General features: G+C 47.3%; 1 protein-coding gene across 1 annotated transcript in view; it reads right to left on the bottom strand.

The window, feature by feature from the left end:
• ltc4s (leukotriene C4 synthase) overlaps positions 1–18,747 on the bottom strand; it is a 38,054-nt gene extending 19,307 nt beyond the window's left edge. The window contains exon 1 of the mRNA XM_038796218.1: positions 18,481–18,747. Coding sequence (XP_038652146.1) covers positions 18,481–18,538 — 58 coding nt within the window. The 5' untranslated portion in view covers positions 18,539–18,747. The remainder of the gene's footprint in view (positions 1–18,480) is intronic.
• Positions 18,748–19,200: the final 453 nt, after the last annotated feature.

The following is a 19,200-nucleotide window of genomic DNA, read 5'->3' as shown; positions in this document are numbered from 1 at the left end:
TCTGCTAACTTAAGTGTGGCTACTCTGTCTGACTGAACCAGACTAGCTCTTAGCCACGTGGTGGAGGTGTGAGATTGTAACAACTCCCTTGACCGACTCTCTAGATGTTCATCAGTGGAAAGAGGCGGAGTGTGAATGCCTCATGTCTTTTAGAGTCAAATCTCACCCCTGAGTGTCCTGCCTGCTTATTGATCATGTCCTGTTCTCTGTGTCCATTAGCTGCTTGTCTGTGCCTGTCTGTATATCATGACACATTTATAACCTCATTCTGAAGGAAGAAACATCGATTAAAATAGTTTCGGAGCACATTCTTGAGCAATGATTCACACACTAAATGTTTTTGAAACTGCAGCCAACAATTACAACATAAGCATGTGCTATGTCATCCTTTCTTTTTTTTTTTAATAAACAATTTTATTGAGGTAGTTTTGGCTTTATAAACAGTTACAGACATCATCAGAAAGGAAGCAAAAAAGGCAAAAATGTGCAAACATCCACGTACTTTCAATACTTCCATCGTACCGTATTGCACAAGCCCGCTCCCCTCCCACCCGTACTACCCGCCATATTTTCCCTCCTACTCTACTCTACCCCCCCCCCCCCCTCCCCCCAGCTGACGCTCACTCTCCCGCAAAGAAGTCAATAAATGGTTGCCACCTCTGGGTGAACCCCTGCACAGATCCCCTCAAGGCGAACTTAATTTTTTCCATCCCCAGGAAACTTGACATGTCCGCAAGCCACCACTCAGTCTTCGGGGGCTTTGAGTCCCTCCACGCCAATAATATTCGTCGCTGGGCTATCAGGGAAGCAAAGGCCAGCACATCGGCCGCTTTCTCCCCCTGGACGCCCGGGTCTTCCGAAACCCCAAAAATTGCCACCCCTGGACTCATCACCACCCTTGTTTTTAGCACCTGGGACATGACCCCCGCAAATCCCTCCCAGTACCCCCTCAGCTCAGGGCATGCCCAAAACATGTGCACATGGTTCGCTGGTCCTCCCGCGCACCTAGCGCATTTGTCCTCTATCCCGAAAAATTTGCTCATCCGAGCCACCATCATATGGGCCCGGTGAACGACCTTAAATTGGATCAGCCCGAGCCTAGCACATGTCGCGGTCGAGTTTACCCTACTCAGGGCCTCTGCCCACAGCCCATCCTCCATTTCCCCGCCTAGCTCCTCCTCCCATTTAAGTTTCAGTTCCTCTGTCTGGGACCCTTCCTCCCTCATGAGCACTTTATAAATACCCGAGACTCTACCCTCCCCTTCGTCCCTCCCAGAGACTATTCTGTCTAGGATCCCCATTGGCGGGAGGCGCGGGAAAGATGGGACCTGTCTACGAACAAAGTCCCGCAGCTGTAGGTATCTAAAATCATTTCCCCTTACCAACCCAAATTCCTCCTCCAAGCTCCTCAAACTCGCGAAGCTCCCTTCCAGGAACATATCACCCACCCTTCCCGCCCCTGCTCGCCGCCATATGTCATCCTTTCTAAGACAAACACAAACCACAAACTATTTGCATAAATAGTGAGATGAATGAGTTAGTACGATGGTTCAGGGAAGAATGTTGCCCAAGACACCAGGAATGTCCCTACACTTTTCACCAATAAACCTGTGATATCTTTCACTCAACCTACAAACAGCATTTCAGATGAATATCTTATTCCACAACACAGCCTTAACCATCGTGTGAGCACTGTTGTGCCATTCTAGATGGTGTCCTCGAGTCTCTGGTGTAGCAATATCCCAGCTGAAACCCGTGCTCCATAACTAGCCGCATTCCTAGCCAAGCTGTTTCAGTACAGTCACAGCACAAACATCTACCCCACAATATGGTGCTTGGGAATGTCCTGTCCATTTTTTAAAGAAACGAACAAGTCCGATCCAGCCAATTTCTGTTCCATCAGTCTACACTCAATCACCAGCAAAGTGATGGAAGGTATCACTGAAAGAATTATCAGCTGGCATTTACTCAACAATAACCCCCACACTGATGCTCAGTGTGGGTTCCGTCAGGGCCACTCCTCTGCAGACCTCATTACAACCTTCGTCCAGACAAGTACAAGAGAGCTGAATGCCATGTGTGAAGTGTGAGTGACTGCCCTTGACAACAAGGCAGCATTTGGTGTGGCATCAAGGAGCATTAATAAAATTGAAGTCAATGGGAATCAGGGGGTGAAAACTCTCCGCTGGTTGGAGTCGTACATAGCACAAAGGAAAGTGGTTGTGGTCGTTGGAGGCCAATCCTCTCAGTCCCAGAATATCATTACAGAGTTCTGCAGGGCAATATCCTCGGCTCAACCACCTTCAGCTGCTTCATCAATGGCCACCTCTCCATGACAAGGCCAAAGTGGAGATGTCCGTTGTACAGTTCACAATTCCCGAGATAGTGAAGCAGGCTGTGCCGGCAAACACCAAGACCTGGACAACATTCCGGCTTGGGCTGATCAGCGTCAAGCAGCAGCTGTGCCACACGAGTGAGTGCCAGGCACTGATCTCTCCCTGGCGCTGCCATTGTCAAATCCCCCATAATTCACACCAGAACCTTAACTAAACAGCTATGTAACTACTTGGCTGCAAAGGCAGTTCAGAGGCTCGGAACTCTGTGATGAGTACGTCAGCTCCTGATTTCCAAAGGCCCTCCCGCCATCCACAAGGCACAAGTCAGGAGTGTGATGGAATGCTCTCCGCTTGCCTGGATGAGTGCAGCTCCCACAACCCTCAGGATGCTCATTACTGCCACGAACAACATAGCCCATCACCCCATCCGCCACCTTCAACATTCAGACCCCCACAGTGGGCCCAGCTGTTTGGTTGTGGGGGGTGGGGGGAGTAGGAAGGTTAGCTCACGGGTCTAATGGCTGACTCGAGGGGGTGAGAGACCCCCAACAAGGTTGATCACCTGGAATGTGCAGGGATTGGAGAGGTGAAGAGGGAAAGGGCTTTTTCCCATTTGAAAGATTTGGGGGCTGACGTGGTATTCCTGCAGGAGACTCACCTTCCAGTGCCAAACCAGACCAGTTTGCGGAAAGCCTGGGTGAGCCAGGTTTTTCATTCAGGGTTCAACAGTAGGTCAAGGAGGTCTGGCAATTTTGATTGGTAAGAGGGTTTGTTTTCAGGCGGGACCAGTGGTGGGGGACCGAGAGAGAAGTTATGTGATGGTTACGGGTACACTGGAGGGGAATGCAGTGGTGTTCGTGAACGTGTACATCCGAATTGGGACAATGTTAAGTTTAAGCTGTTGGCTGCTATTCCGGAGTTGGATACCAGTTGATTTTAAGGTGGATGAGACTTTGGTGGTGGATAGGGAGTACGCGAGTGATCCTCGTCAGTGCTTTGGGCTTGCAGGAAAATGCTGCAATTGCAGTTTGACCTGTTGACCACGGGCCGGGGTGGCGTGTCGGGTAACGGGGGTGGTATATGGGTAAGGGGAGAAGGCTAGTCGCCTTTTTGCCCATCAGTTGAGGCTAAGAAGGGGGGGGGGGATTGGTGTCAGCCCATAAAAAGGTCAATGGGGTGTTTCGATTCTTCTACGAGGGGCTTAGAAGTCGGAGCCGCCGCTAGATGGCAAACAGAGGTTTTGGGGGTATTTGGAGGGGGTGGAGATTCCCCAGGTGGAGGGGGAGTTGCAGGAAAGGCTGGAGGTGCTGTTGGGGTTGGAGGAGGTGCGCAAGGCTTTGGGGAAGATGCATGCTGGGAAGGGTTCCCAGTAGAATTTTATAAAAAGTTTGTGGATCAGTTAATTTTGGGGATGTTTAGTAATTCACTGGCTCGGGATTCCCTCCTGGGGCTGGCTTCTATCTCCCTCATTCTAAAGGAGGATAAAGATCCCACAAAGTCCAGGTCGTATCGACCAATTTCTCTACTTAATGCGGACGCAAAACTTCTAGCGAAAGTTCTGGCGTCAAGATTGGAGCCGTGTCTTCTGGAGGTTGTGGGTGAGGACCAGACAGGCTTTGTTCAGAGCAGGAAGCCGTTGTCTAATGTGTGGCGGTTACTCAATGTGGTTCTTGCACCAGCGGTGGGGCCAGTGCCAGAGATAGGTTTGAATGGGGTTACTGGTTCACAGTTCTGGGAAAGTTTGGGTTTGGGCTTGTGCTGTGGGTGTGGCTGTTGTACAGAGGATGAGGCAGGGTTTTCCTACATTTCTATTATTCGTGTTGGCGGTTGAGCCATTGGCAATTTCCTTTATGGTGCAGGACAAGTGGAGTGAGATTATGAGGGGAAGATTATGAGGGGAGAGCGGAGCACGCGATGTCTTTGTATACCAACAATCTCTTGTTGAATGTAACGGACCTGGGGACAGTGGTAGGCAATATTATAGGGATATTGGAGAGGTTTGGTTCAGTTTCGAAGTAGATGTTGAATTTTGGAAAGAGTGAGTATTTTGTGGTAGGTCCCTTTAATTGGGGGGGGGGGGGGGCTAAAGTGGGGAGCTACTTTTTCACTGCGCTGCGGCTAGCTTCGCTATCTGGGGATCCAGGTGGCGTGGGACTGGTCACGGCTTCGCAAGCTGAAATTCACTAGTTTAGCGAATAGGGTGAGGGTGGATTTGCAGAGGTGGAACAGCCTTTCATTCTGTCTGGTGGATCGGGTGTAAGTGATTAAGGTGATTATACTGCCAAGATTTTTGTTCTTGTTTCAGTGCTTCCTGCCTAAAGCGTTTTCCCGGGAGTGCTGGAGCAGGTCTCGCTGGATAAGGTGAAGGTTAGGTGGGAGGAGGAGCAGAGTCCCATTTTGGAGGAGGAGGTGTGGAGTGAGTCCCTCTGTAGGGTGAATGCTACATCATTCTGTGCCAGGTTAAGTTTGATACAGCTCTCACTGTCTGTGTGGATTCTGCACATTCTCCCCGTGTCTGTGTGGGCCTCACCCCCACAACCCAAAGATGTGCAGGGTAGGTGAATTGGCTACACTAAATTACCCCTTAATTGGAAAAAAAAATGAATTGGGTACTCCAAATTTACCTTTAAAAAAATAAGTTTGATACAACTCGAGGTGGTTTTCAGGACACATCCCACCAAGGCCAGAATGAGTGGTTTGTTTCGAGGGTGTTGAGGATAGGTATGAGCAGCGCTAGAGGCAGTCTGTGAACCACACGCACATGCTCTGGTCCTGCCCCAAGTTGGTGGGTTTTTGGGGATCTTTTTTTCTAAACACCAGATCGGCAATTTTAAATGTGGATTCGGAGCCCTGCCCATTAGTTGCAATATTCGGGGTGTCAGACCAGCTGGAATGGAAGGCGGGTGTGATGGTGGATTTTGCCTCCTTGCTGGCTCTGCGGCTGATCCTGCTGAGAATTGTGCCACAGCACTGCTGGGTGGCCCAATGGGGTTTTCGCATCTCGACAAGGTTAAGTTCACAATGAGGGGAGCGACTGACGGGTTCTAATGCAGTTCAGGGATCTGGTCACTGTTAGCTTCGGAGGAGGAGGAGTTATAATTGCTGCGGGGTATTTTGTTTTTTGGTTGGGATGGTTTGTTGAAGTTGTTGATCCATGCTGTTTGACTTACGTATAAAATGTTAAAAACTCAATTTAAAATATATTTTAAAAAAAAACATTCAGTCCCTCCACCACTAACGCACAGTCTGCAGCAGCTACAAGATGCAGCAACTCGCCAAGGATCCTTCAACAGCACCTCCCAAACCCATGGCTGCTACCACCTCGAACAAGAGCGGTGCGCACTAGGGAACACCACCACCTGCAAGTTTCCCTCCAAGTTACACATTATCCTGATCCTGACCTGGAACTCTATTCTCATTCCTTCATTGTCACCCAGTCAAAATGGTGGAAATCTTCCTAACTGCACCATGGATGGACCTACACCACACAGACTGTACCAGTTAAAGGTGACCACCACCTTCTCAAGGGCAATTATGGAGGGGCAATAAACAATGGCTTTGTCAGAAAATGCACACGTCCCTCAAACAGACAAAATATATATATTTTGGCTTCAAACATTATTGGCTGGGTTGGTTTAGAAATTCACTGCGAATTTTCTTGAGGAAAATGTGGCGATACATTAGCCGAGCCAGAGTCATATCTGGTTCACGCTCCCCCCTCTCCCGAACAGTTTTGAATAAGGCCAAATATGGTTCCAGAGGTTGGGCCTCCATTCCTCTCCCAAGAAACTCTCTGACTGGACTTCAGGCTCCGGGATCGGTCAGTATAGTTCCAGACTCAGCCTTCGGATAGGTCAGTCAGCATTTTCTTCTGTCTCCTCCTTGCCAAACTCAAACTCCACTCCTTCCCATGTCGGCCACGCTACCCGAGAGCCCTGATACAACGCTACCTCAGAGCCCTGATACAACGCTACCTCAGAGCCCTGATACAACGCTACCTCAGAGCCCTGATACAACGCTACCTCAGAGCCCTGATACAACGCTACCTCAGAGCCCTGATACAACGCTACCTCAGAGCCCTGATACAACGCTACCTCAGAGCCCTGATACAACGCTACCTCAGAGCCCTGATACAATGCTACCTCAGAGCCCTGATACAACGCTACCTCAGAGCCCTGATACAACGCTACCTCAGAGCCCTGATACAACGCTACCTCAGAGCCCTGATACAACGCTACCTCAGAGCCCTGATACAACGCTACCTCAGAGCACTGATACAACGCTACCTCAGAGCCCTGATACAACGCTACCTCAGAGCCCTGATACAATGCTACCTCAGAGCCCTGATACAACACTACCTGAGAGCCCTGATACAACGCTACCTCAGAGCCCTGATACAACGCTACCTCAGAGCCCTGATACAACGCTACCTCAGAGCCCTGATACAACGCTACCTCAGAGCCCTGATACAACGCTACCTCAGAGCCCTGATACAACGCTACCTCAGAGCCCTGATACAACGCTACCTCAGAGCCCTGATACAACGCTACCTCAGAGCCCTGATACAACGCTACCTCAGAGCCCTGATACAACACTACCTCAGAGCCCTGATCCAACGCTACCTCAGAGCCCTGATACAACGCTACCTCAGAGCCCTGATACAACGCTACCTCAGAGCCCTGATACAACGCTACCTCAGAGCCCTGATACAACGCTACCTCAGAGCCCTGATACAACGCTACCTCAGAGCCCTGATCCAACGCTACCTCAGAGCCCTGATACAACGCTACCTCAGAGCCCTGATACAACGCTACCTCAGAGCCCTGATACAACGCTACCTCAGAGCCCTGATACAACGCTACCTCAGAGCCCTGATACAACGCTACCTCAGAGCCCTGATACAACGCTACCTCAGAGCCCTGATACAACGCTACCTCAAAGCCTTGATACAAATCCTTTAATTAGCTGGTTTGTTCACCTCCTCTGTTACAGCAGCAGCTGGCCCCTCCCACACCATCCTCCCCAATTGCTGTGCAGGATCATTCAAAGTCAGCTTTGTGTAGAGTTTAAATCCTGGTCTTAGCATTGTTGCCTGAGCCAGGAGGCTGTGCCGCTTAAGACCCTACACCAGAGTGAATGGGGCACAAAATCAAGGCCAACACCTTCATTGAAGGAATGTTGGACTGTTAGAGGTCTGGCTTTTGGATGAAACGTTAAACCAAGGGCCTTGTCTGCCTGTCCAGGTGGGTGTGAAAGGGCCCACATTATATTCAAGAAGAGCAGGAGGGTTACCTCTGGTGCCCTAGCCGAACAATCAACAAGCATCACAAAATTACAATGGTGAATGACCTATTTCACTGCTGTTTGTGTGGACCTCACTGTGCCCTAATTGGCGTTTGCCTAAAAAAAACATCAGCAGCTAAGAGTTCATTCCCGCACTGCCGAGGAAATCTCGAGTTTATCTCCTTCCTCCCCCTCAACAGCTACGTGTGACCACATCAGCGCTTATCACTTCAGAGTTGTTAACAGCAAAAGTGCACAAATCAGCACTTAAAGTGGCTGCTTCCATACGGCGGTGTCACACTCTGGGCCTGACTAATTGGAAGGAAATGTATGTCTTAATCGTTAACATCATTATTGTCACACATAAGGTTGCGCCATGGTTATGATTCTGGACCAGGGCAACTCGGTGACGCAGTGGTTAGCACTGGGACTACGGCGCTGAGGACCCGGGTTCAAATCCCGGCCCTGGGTCACTGTCCGTGTGGAGTTTGCACATACTCCCCGTGTCTGCGTGGGTTTCAGCCCCACAACCCAAAGATATGCAGGTTAGGTGGATTGGCCACGTTAAATTGCCCCTTAATTGGACAAATATACATGATTCTGGACCAATAGTCCAGAAAACCCAAGTAAACTAGCTCACCAACAAACCTCTGGCGGCTGTAAGACATTCCTAAGTGATTTACAACCATTTTCGAGCTTTAATCGGTTTTGTAATATAGGAAAAATGCGGCCAATTTGTGCACAGCAGCTCCCACAAACAGCAGGATGATAACAAACAGACATTCTGTTTGTAGAGATGTTGATTTGAGGGATGAACATCGACCAGGGCACTGGGGAGAACACCCCTGTTTCAAGTTGAAGATAGCTCCATTGAATCTTTTACATCCACCTGTGAGCAGACAAGGCATTTGTTGTTAATGTCTCATTAAACAAAAGCACCGTAGGGCGGCATGGCGGCTCAATGGTTAGCACTGCTGCCTCACAGCGCCGAGGACCCCAGTTCAATCCCGGCCCCAGGTCACTGTCCGTGTGGAGTTTGCACATTCTCCCTGTGTCTAGGTGGGTTACGCCCCCACAACCCAAGGATTGGCCACGCTAAATTGATACTTAATTGGAACAGAAGAATTGGGCACTCTAAATTTATATTAACCCCTGACCTGGAAGTAGTGGCACAAAGGTACTGTCACTGGAACAGTAATCCAGACACCCAGACTAGCGCGCTGGGGACACGGGTTCAAATCCCACCCTAGCAGGTGTTAGAATTTGAATTCAATTAATAATCTGGGATTAGAAAAGTTATTCTCAGTGATGGTGATCTAGTGTTGTAACAACCCATCTGCTTCACTAATGCATGCTGCCAGTCCTTGCCCTCTGGAATGGTGTGGTTCAAGGCCAGCAATGCCCACATCCCATGACAAAACAAAACAGTGCAGCACTGGAAATCCCTGAGGTTCCGTCCCTGGAATGGGAATTGAACGCCACACATTCAGACACAGAGAGGGAACGCTCCCATTGAGCCACCCGGGACACATTACAAAGCCAACTGGTTCACTGGTGTTTCCTGAGGGAAGGACTCCTGTCCCACACTAAAGTCCTCTGAAACGGCCGAGTGTGTCAAAAACCGCAAGAAACACAGTGGTTGAAGGTGACGTCTCACCCCAGCTCCTCAGGCCAAACGAGCAGTGGATGCCAGCAACAGCCCCATCCCAGGAATGAACAAAAGATTGCATTTTGTGAAAATGAAATGAAATGAAAATCGCTTATTGTCACGGGTAGGCTTCAATGAAGTTACTGTGAAAAGCCCCTAGTCGCCACACTCCGGCGCCTGTCCGGGGAGGCTGGTACGGGAGACTGGTGAGAAAGCTATTGCAATATTACTAAACCAGCGCAAAAGAGTGATTTATTTAGGTAATCTCGTAATAATACTGGCTACACGCGGAGTAGTAAACAGGCAGTGGAGGAGGAGCAACAAGGCCATTTGAGTTACACATTTGGAAATGAAAGGGAAATGTGCTGGGAGGCAAAATACGCAGAGGCCTGGAAGGGGACCCACATGGATGTTATAATCTCGTGTGATCAAAAACATTTGGAAGGCAGCCAAATCGGCCAATCAGGTTCCAAGAATTAAGCCAATCCTTGTGATTCAAAACAAAACCACTGCACGTTAAATTTGTGCAGAGGATTCAGCGCAGTCCATGGGAACTGATGTGAGGTTCTGTATTGTTAAAATAGTTCATGCTTTTTTTATCAGTTCTTATTTGTGTTCAACCAAGAGCAGGCACAGGAGGATCCCACACTGAACACCCGTGAGAGGTTTCAATGCTTCACAAATTGCATTATTACATGGGAAATACACACAAGTAGTAATTCCTAGCTGGAAAAACACAGTGCCTTTATGGCACAGGAAGAGGCCATTCAGCTGTCTGCTGAAAAAGAGCTCCTAGACTAACCCCACTCGCCAGCTCTTGGTCTGTAGCCTGCTTGGTTACAGCATTTCAAACGCACAGCCAAGTCATTTTTTTAATACACTTGAGGGTTTTTTCCTCCACCACCTATTCAGGCAGTGAGTTCCAGACCTCCAGCCTCCTCTGGGTGAAAATAAATTCTCCTCAACTCCCCTCGAATTCTTTCACCAATGACACTAAATCTGTGCCCCCTGGTTACTGGCCCCTCAGCCGAGGGGAGTCTCCTTCCTATCCAATCTATCTTGGCGCATCGTCATTTTATGAACCCCGATTAAATCATTCCTCAGGCCTCTCTGTTCTTTAGAAAATAACTTCAGCTATCTTAATCATATTCTTAAATACACATGTGAAGGGCATTGATTTAAAAAGAGCACTAGTTCCGAGAGCATCAATAAAGAGAGACTGCTGGGGCACAGGGATGTGTAATGCTGCATTCTGTAAATAAGCTGTTGATTAAGAAAATGAGCTGTATCTAGTTTCATCCTGGTTTGGGATCCAATTGATAAATCTACCCAATCTTATAACTTATAACTAAAGTTTTCCACTCCTGGCAACACTCTCGTAAATCTCTCTACCCGTTCGAGAGTGATCCCATTTTTCCTGTAACACAATGATCAGTCCTCTTGTTACAGTGTAATTTGTGTTGATACAGTTGGAACATAACCTTCCTGCCCTTGTAATCTTGTCCCCTCAGGTCTGCCCTGGAAACAAGGGCATGGCTGATTTTCAACCTCAAAAAGAAGCAGCCCACTTGATTGGCACCCCACCCACCACCTTCAACATTGATTCCCTCCACCTCCTTACATGACACCTTACAAAACTGTGACCTCTAGCACCTGGGACGAGGGCAGCAGACACATGGGAACTCCACCACCTGCAAGTTCACCTCCAAGTCACACATTATCCTGACTTGGAAATATATCGGCCGTTCCTTCACTGTCACGGGGTCAAAATCCTGAAACTCCCTCCCTAACAGCACGGTGGGTGAACCTACACCACGTGGATTGCAGTGGTTCAAGGAGGCAGCTCATCACCACCTTCCCAAGGGCAATTAGGAACGGGCAGTAAATTCTGGCCTAGCCAGTAGAGCACACATCCCCTGAAAGAATAAAAAACATCTATCTTGCCCCACAATCCTCATATACCTTAATTTCCTTATTGCCCAAAAATCTATCAACGTTTATCTGGAATATACTCAATGACTGAGCAGACACCGTTCTCTGGGGTAGAAAATTTAATCTTTCTACACTTAGGTTTCAATGCCTCAGTCAATGAAGGTGCCCAATGTCTTTGCAGCCACCTTACACACCTTCAGGATTTGCACTTCAGGTACTTCTCAATATCTTACCAATTATTGTGTACTCTCCTGGCTCATTTCCCTCTGTAACCTCTGTAATTATTTTACACTTGTCCGGATTGAGTTCCATTTTCTACTTTTCTGCCCACTTAACCAACCCACCCATTGATATAGATTAATCATAGAATTTACAGTGCAGAAGGAGGCCATTCGGCCCATCGAGTCTGTGCCGGCTCTTGGAAACAGCACCCTACCCAAGGTCAACACCTCCACCCTATCCCCATAACTCAACCCAACACTAAGGTTAATTTTGGACACTAAGGGCAATTTATCACGGCCAATCCACCTAACCTGCACATCTTTGGACTGTGGGAGGAAACTGGAGCAACCGGAGGAAACCCACGCACACACGGGGAGGATGTGCAGACTCCGCACAGACAGTGACCCAGCCGGAATCGAACCTGGGACCCTGGAGCTGTGAAGCATTTGTGCTATCCACAATGCTACCGTGCTGCCCCCTTACTGCAGTTTGCAGCTTTCGTCCTCACTATCAACCACACAGACAATTTTTTATATCTCCTGCAAACTTCTTTATCATATTCCCAAATGTCCATGGTTGAGTGGATAGCAGCAGTGCCTCGGAGTCAGAAAGGCACGGTTTCACATGTTGCTCCAAGGGTTTAGGGCAGCACTCCCTGTGTAGACCTGAGGGAGCAATGTACAGTTGCAGATGATGTTAAAGCACAGCCCTGTGGATGTTCCCATGGACAGATTGTGAAAGACAGCAGGAGGTTTATCACGCCATGATCTCATTGAATGGCGGAGCAGACACGATGGGCCAAATGGCCGACTGCTCCTATGTCTTATGGTCTTATAGATTCTCCCCAGTGTCCTTGATCCTAGTGGCCTGGATTTGTGTCCTCCATCAAAAAACAGAGATTATCTGATCATTTTATTTGTCCGTGGGGTGTGGGCGTCGCTGGTTCGACCAGCATTCATTGCCCACCCTGAGAGCATTTGAGACTCAACCACATTGTTGTGGATCTGGAGTCACATGTAGGCCAGACCAGGTAAGGACGGCAGATTTCCTTCCCTAAAGGACATTAGTGAACCAGATGGGTTTTTGCGACAATTGGCAATGGTTCTATGGTCAGCTTTTAATTCCAAATGTTTAAATTGAATTCAAATTCCATCATCTGCCCTGGTGGGATTCGAACCTGGGACCCCAGAGCATTACCCTGGGTCTCTGGATTAGTGGGCAGCACGGTAGCATGGTGGTTAGCATAAATGCTTCACAGCTCCAGGGTCCCAGGTTCGATTCCCGGCTGGGTCACTGTCTGTGTGGAGTCTGCACGTCCTCCCCGTGTGTGCGTGGGTTTCCTCCGGGTGCTCCGGTTTCCTCCCACAGTCCAAAGATGTGCGGGTTAGGTGGATTGGACATGCTAAATTGCCCGTAGTGTCCTAAAAAGTAAGGTTAAGGGGGGGGTTTTTGGGTTACGGGTATAGGGTGGATACGTGGGTTTGAGTAGGGTGATCATTGCTCGGCACAACATGGAGGGCTGAAGGGCCTGTTCTGTGCTGTATTGTTCTATGTTCTATTACTAGCCCAGTGACAATACCATTATACCACTGCCTCCCCTATTATCATATTGCTGCTTATGGGACCTTGCTGTGTGCAAATGCCTTCTGCTACATTTCAAAACAATTTCATTGACTGTAAAAGGCTTTCAAACATCCTGAGATTGCGAAAGGTGCTATAGAAATGTAAGTTCTTGCTTTAGCCATGTAAGTACATCGATCCTGCCTACCTTCCACCAGTTACTTGGCTGGGAGCAGAATAGGCTGTCAACTTCAACAAATATCAAGCAAAGTGCTTTTCACTCATTTAAAAAAGAAATGTGCAATTAAGATAAGGTTTGCTGTGCAGGCAACCTAGATACTAAAGTTTGGCTGCGATTTCTCAACAGTCTATTGCACATTGAATTAAACACACATTAAACATGCATTCTCTGCTTAGTTAACACGGGCTGCATTTTGCACAAGGTTAATTAACAGCCATGCATCCTGACCCAAAACTTCAGTCTTTTTTTCCCCTTTCTTATAAATTTAGAGTACCCAATTATTTTTTTTTCCCAATTAAGGGACAATTTAGCATGGCCAATCCACCAAACCTGCACATCTTTGGGTTTTGGGAGTGAAACCCACGCAGACACGGGGAGAATGCAAACTCCACACGGACAGGGACCCAGGGCCGGGATTCAAACCCCGGTCCTCAGCGCCATATTTCCAGTTCAAAAGTTCAGTCTTATCCTGAATTCAGCCCAGCATTTTTTCAAAGCGATTACAATAAATTCCTCTCCAGCTCTCACATGCCACACTGCATTCCACAGCAAATGAATTTTGTATGTGATGTAGAGACATTTTGCTGATGTTTCTGCCCAGTTTCAAACTGAGAACGTGCAGACTCCGCATAGACAGTGACCCAAGCCGAGAATCGAACCTGGGACCCTGGCACTGTGCTACCATGCAGCCCAAACCCTCGGTGGCCTCGCCCCGCCCTATCTCTGTGCAATCTCCTCCAGCCTCATTTCCATCCAGATCTGTGTGGAGTCTGCACGTCCTCCCCCTGTGTGCGTGGGTTTCCTCCGGGTGCTCCGGTTTCCTCCCACAGTCCAAAAGATGTGCGGGTTAGGTGGATTGGCCATGCTAAATTGCCCGTAGTGTCCTAATAAAGTAAGGTTAAGGGAGGGGTTGTTGGGTTACGGGTATAGGGTGGATACGTGGGTTGAGTAGGGTGATCATGGCTCGGCACAACATTGAGGGCCGAAGGGCCTGTTCTGTGCTGTAGTGTTCTATGTTCTATGTTCTATCTCTGGGCTCCTCAAAGCCTGCATCCTGTACAGCCCTGATTTCAATCGCTTCACTATTGCTGGTTTAGCACAGGGCTAAAGAGCTGGTTTTTAAAGCAGACCAAGGCAGGCCAGCAGCACGGTTCAAATCTGTACCAGCCTCCCCGAACAGGCGCCGGAATGTGGTGACTAGGGGCTTTTCGCAGTAACTTCATTTGAAGCCTATTTGTGACAATAAGCCATTATCATTTCATTTTCATTTCATTTTGGCAGGCGTACCTTTGCCTGTTGTTGTTTTTCCCCCAAGATCTGGAATTTCACTGCCTCTCAAACCCCTTTAAGGCTCCGAAAAAAACAAACTCAGACCAAGATTATTTTTGTTGCCAGACCATGATTAGATCAGCCATAATCTTACTCAAAGGCAGAGTGGGATTGAAGGGCTGAATGGTCCATTCCTATGTTCCTGAAAGCTCCTGTCCAGCTCATATAAAATATTTATTTGAGGGGCAGCATGGTGACGCAGTGGTTAGCACTGCTGCCTCATGGCGCTGAGGACCCGGGTTCAATCCCGGCCCCGGGTCACTGTCCATGTGGAGTTTGCACATTCTCCCCATGTCTGCGTGGGTCTCACCCACACAACCCAAAGATGTTCAGGGTAGGTGGATTGGCCACGCTACATTGCCCCTTAATTGGAAAAACTAAAAAAAAATTTTTTTTAAAAGAATATTTACTTGATGGGAAGTGCACCTGCGTAGAGTGAATTTAAATTGTGTTCTGGTAAAGGGTTCTATTCTTGTTGGTATTGTTTCCAATATAACATTTAAAATCTAGATATAGCAGGCCCAGTTGTTTTTCTACAAACTGGGACAGAATGCCTCATTTCAGGAATGGTTCCTCCATAGAATTCCTGCAGTGCAGATGGAGGCTATTCAGCCCATCTGGTTTGCACCAACCCTCCAAAACAATCGGTGGCACTGTGAGGCAGCAGTGCTAAACCACTACGCCACCAAGCCGTCTTGTGAGTAAAACCGCTTCATCTGAGCTTGAGTTAAGAAACAAAACTGATGCAAGATACTGATGGGCTACCTCTAGCAATGGACAGTACAGAGTCGCTACTCCTACCTTGGGGCATTACAGACACTATGTAAATGCAAGATCAACACTGCCACAACAAAAGGAAATGTGTGAACGTCAATGGAAAGCTCAAAAACGAGTGGGTTATCTCTTCCTGGCCTTTCGGCTAAGATCAAGGCCGAGGTGAGGTGCAATGATTTTTCTGGTCAGCTTGGACCTTATATGTCTCTCTTGTGGAGACCATGAATTGGAGCTGATTTTTGGAGCAGGCAATGAGATGGATTAAGGGTTTGCCTTGCGCACTCTGCACATTGGCTTTGTAGCTTTAAGGATGGGATGAAAATATTTTAAAATCGAGTGGGTGCAGGGCGGAACAGTGTACCCCATTTGATGTGTTTGTCCATGGTTACTTTCCCGGCTTGGATCACAGGATAAATAATCAGCTAACATTGAGGGAGCACAGCCCTCCCTCCTCAAAGATGCTGCCACTGCCCCAGGCGCAAGTCTCACTTTGCACACTGATGCAAGCCAAAACACTGCATTGCTGAAAGCAACATGTACATTTGGAGAGCCCAAATCAGAACATTCCAGCGAATGAAGTACTTTTTAAATGTAATCTCAGCGTGAAACACATCAGCCAATTTGGTCACAGACTGGTGAGAATGCCCCGATCCTCAAAATATCTTTATGGATCTTTATAGCCGCCCTCCCTAACAGCACGGTGGGTGAACCTACACTACCTGGACTGCAGCGGTTCAACAAGGCAGCTCACCACCACCTTCCCAAGGGCAATAAACGCTGACCTAGCCAGTGACACCCACATCCCATGAGCAAATGGTGCTTGAATCTTCAGGTGCCTAGAATTCCCTCCCTGCACCACTCCATCTCCTTCTTTAAGACACTGCTTAAAACCTACTTTGAACATGTTTTTGGTTCACTTGACCAAAAATCTCCTACTTTGTTTTACAATTTGTCTGCGAAGCTCCTGGGGACATTTGTCTACATGCAGAGTTGTTATTATAAATATAAGTCACTGTTCAACAAAAAGACAATTGGACCATCAACTGTGCAGCCCCTGTCTGAAGAACTGCCCCCCCAGAGACAGGAGAGCAGCCACCTGACTCGCTGCCCAATGATCCCAGTGTAGCAGCGACACAGTAACAATAAAGAGGGAATGGGTAAATGGATACAGTAACAATAAAGAGGGAATGGTTAAATGGATACAGTAACAATAAAGAGGGAATGGGTAAATGGATACAGTAACAATAAAGAGGGAATGGGTAAATGGATACAGTAACAATAAAGGGAATGGGTAAATGGATACAGTACCAATAAAGAGGGAATGGGTAAATGGATACAGTAACAATAAAGAGGGAATGGGTAAATGGATACAGTAACAATAAAGGGAATGGGTAAATGGATACAGTACCAATAAAGAGGGAATGGGTAAATGGATACAGTAACAATAAAGAGGGAATGGGTAAATGGATACAGTAACAATAAAGAGGGAATGGGTAAATGGATACAGTACCAATAAAGAGGGAATGGGTAAATGGATACAGTAACAATAAAGAGGGAATGGGTAAATGGATACAGTACCAATAAAGAGGGAATGGGTAAATGGATACAGTACCAATAAAGAGGGAATGGGTAAATGGGTACAGTAACAATAAAGAGGGAATGGGTAAATGGATACAGTAACAATAAAGAGGGAATGGGTAAATGGATACAGTAACAATAAAGAGGGAATGGGTAAATGGATACAGTAACAATAAAGAGGGAATGGGTAAATGGATACAGTACCAATAAGAGGGAATGGGTAAATGGATACAGTAACAATAAAGAGGGAATGGGTAAATGGATACAGTAACAATAAAGAGGGAATGGGTAAATGGATACAGTAACAATAAAGAGGGAATGGGTAAATGGATACAGTAACAATAAAGAGGGAATGGGTAAATGGATACAGTAACAATAAAGAGGGAATGGGTAAATGGATACAGTAACAATAAAGAGGGAATGGGTAAATGGATACAGTAACAATAAAGAGGGAATGGGTAAATGGATACAGTAACAATAAAGAGGGAATGGGTAAATGGATACAGTAACAATAAAGAGGGAATGGGTAAATGGATACAGTAACAATAAAGAGGGAATGGGTAAATGGATACAGTAACAATAAAGAGGGAATGGGTAAATGGGTACAGTAACAATAAAGAGGGAATGGGTAAATGGGTACAGTAACAATAAAGAGGGAATGGGTAAATGGATACAGTAACAATAAAGAGGGAATGGGTAAATGGATACAGTAACAATAAAGAGGGAATGGGTAAATGGATACAGTACCAATAAAGAGGGAATGGGTAAATGGATACAGTAACAATAAAGAGGGAATGGGTAAATGGATACAGTAACAATAAAGAGGGAATGGGTAAATGGATACAGTACCAATAAAGAGGGAATGGGTAAATGGATACAGTAACAATAAAGAGGGAATGGGTAAATGGGTACAGTACCAATAAAGAGGGAATGGGTAAATGGATACAGTAACAATAAAGAGGGAATGGGTAAATGGATACAGTAACAATAAAGAGGGAATGGGTAAATGGATACAGTAACAATAAAGAGGGAATGGGTAAATGGATACAGTACCAATAAAGAGGGAATGGGTAAATGGATACAGTAACAATAAAGAGGGAATGGGTAAATGGGTACAGTAACAATAAAGAGGGAATGGGTAAATGGGTACAGTAACAATAAAGAGGAAATGGGTAAATGGATACAGTAACAATAAAGAGGGAATGGGTAAATGGGTACAGTAACAATAAAGAGGGAATGGGTAAATGGATACAGTACCAATAAAGAGGGAATGGGTAAATGGATACAGTAACAATAAAGAGGGACTGGGTAAATGGGTACAGTAACAATAAAGAGGGAATGGGTAAATGGGTACAGTAACAATAAAGAGGGAATGGGTAAATGGGTACAGTAACAATAAAGAGGGAATGGGTAAATGGATACAGTACCAATAAAGTGAGACTGTCTTTAAATGAATCCCTCCAACAAGCAACAAATATAAAGCTAGGCGCTGGAAATCGGTTTAAAAAGCGACAGGTGGAAATGACATTATTTACAGCCGATAATAAGCAGCTTGGCTCAGTTACTGCCAACTCTACCTTGTTGTAAAGCAGCCAATATCGTGACCAATGCCAACGGCGCAAATTCCTCCAGCATTCTGGCAGTTTTGTGGTGTCCGGGACGCGGCTAATTCAGACCTTTCCCCACTTCCCAAAGTGCTCACTGATATAAAGTGTTGGGGGTGGGAGGAGTTTGCAGAGCTGTGAACTGCTGAGAACTTCACCTCTCACAACAGCCTCCCTGCGGAAACATAGCCAGACCAAAACTCAGCTGCCTGACCGCCCAAGCAGCTTCGGTGCTTTGGAAATCAGGAAGATATTCTGTTAACGAAAAGGAAACTGGCCTGGTTCAGACATCCAGGAAGCTTCAAATCTGGGTGATCCTGGAATGGAAGCATCTCTCTGTAAACACTGACACACAACCCCCGGACCCCCCCCCCCCCCCCCCGCCCCCTGTAAATACTGACACACTCCCCCAGGGCCCCCCTGTAAATACTGACACACTACCCCAGAACACCCCCTGTAAATACTGACACACTCCCCCAGGGCCCCCCCTGTAAATACTGACACACTCCCCCAGGGCCCCCCTGTAAATACTGACACACTCCCCCAGAACACCCCCTGTAAATACTGACACACTCCCCCAGGGCCCCCCTGTAAATACTGACACACTCCCCCAGGTCCCCCCCTGTGTATACTGACACACTCCCCCAGGGCCCCCCTGTAAATACTGACACACTCCCCCAGAACACCCCCTGT

The sequence above is a fragment of the Scyliorhinus canicula genome, chromosome 4 (genome assembly GCF_902713615.1).
Source record: "Scyliorhinus canicula chromosome 4, sScyCan1.1, whole genome shotgun sequence".
NCBI lineage: Eukaryota > Metazoa > Chordata > Chondrichthyes > Carcharhiniformes > Scyliorhinidae > Scyliorhinus > Scyliorhinus canicula.
Note: the sequence above shows the minus strand (reverse complement) of the source record. Positions and strands in the feature narration are given on the sequence as shown.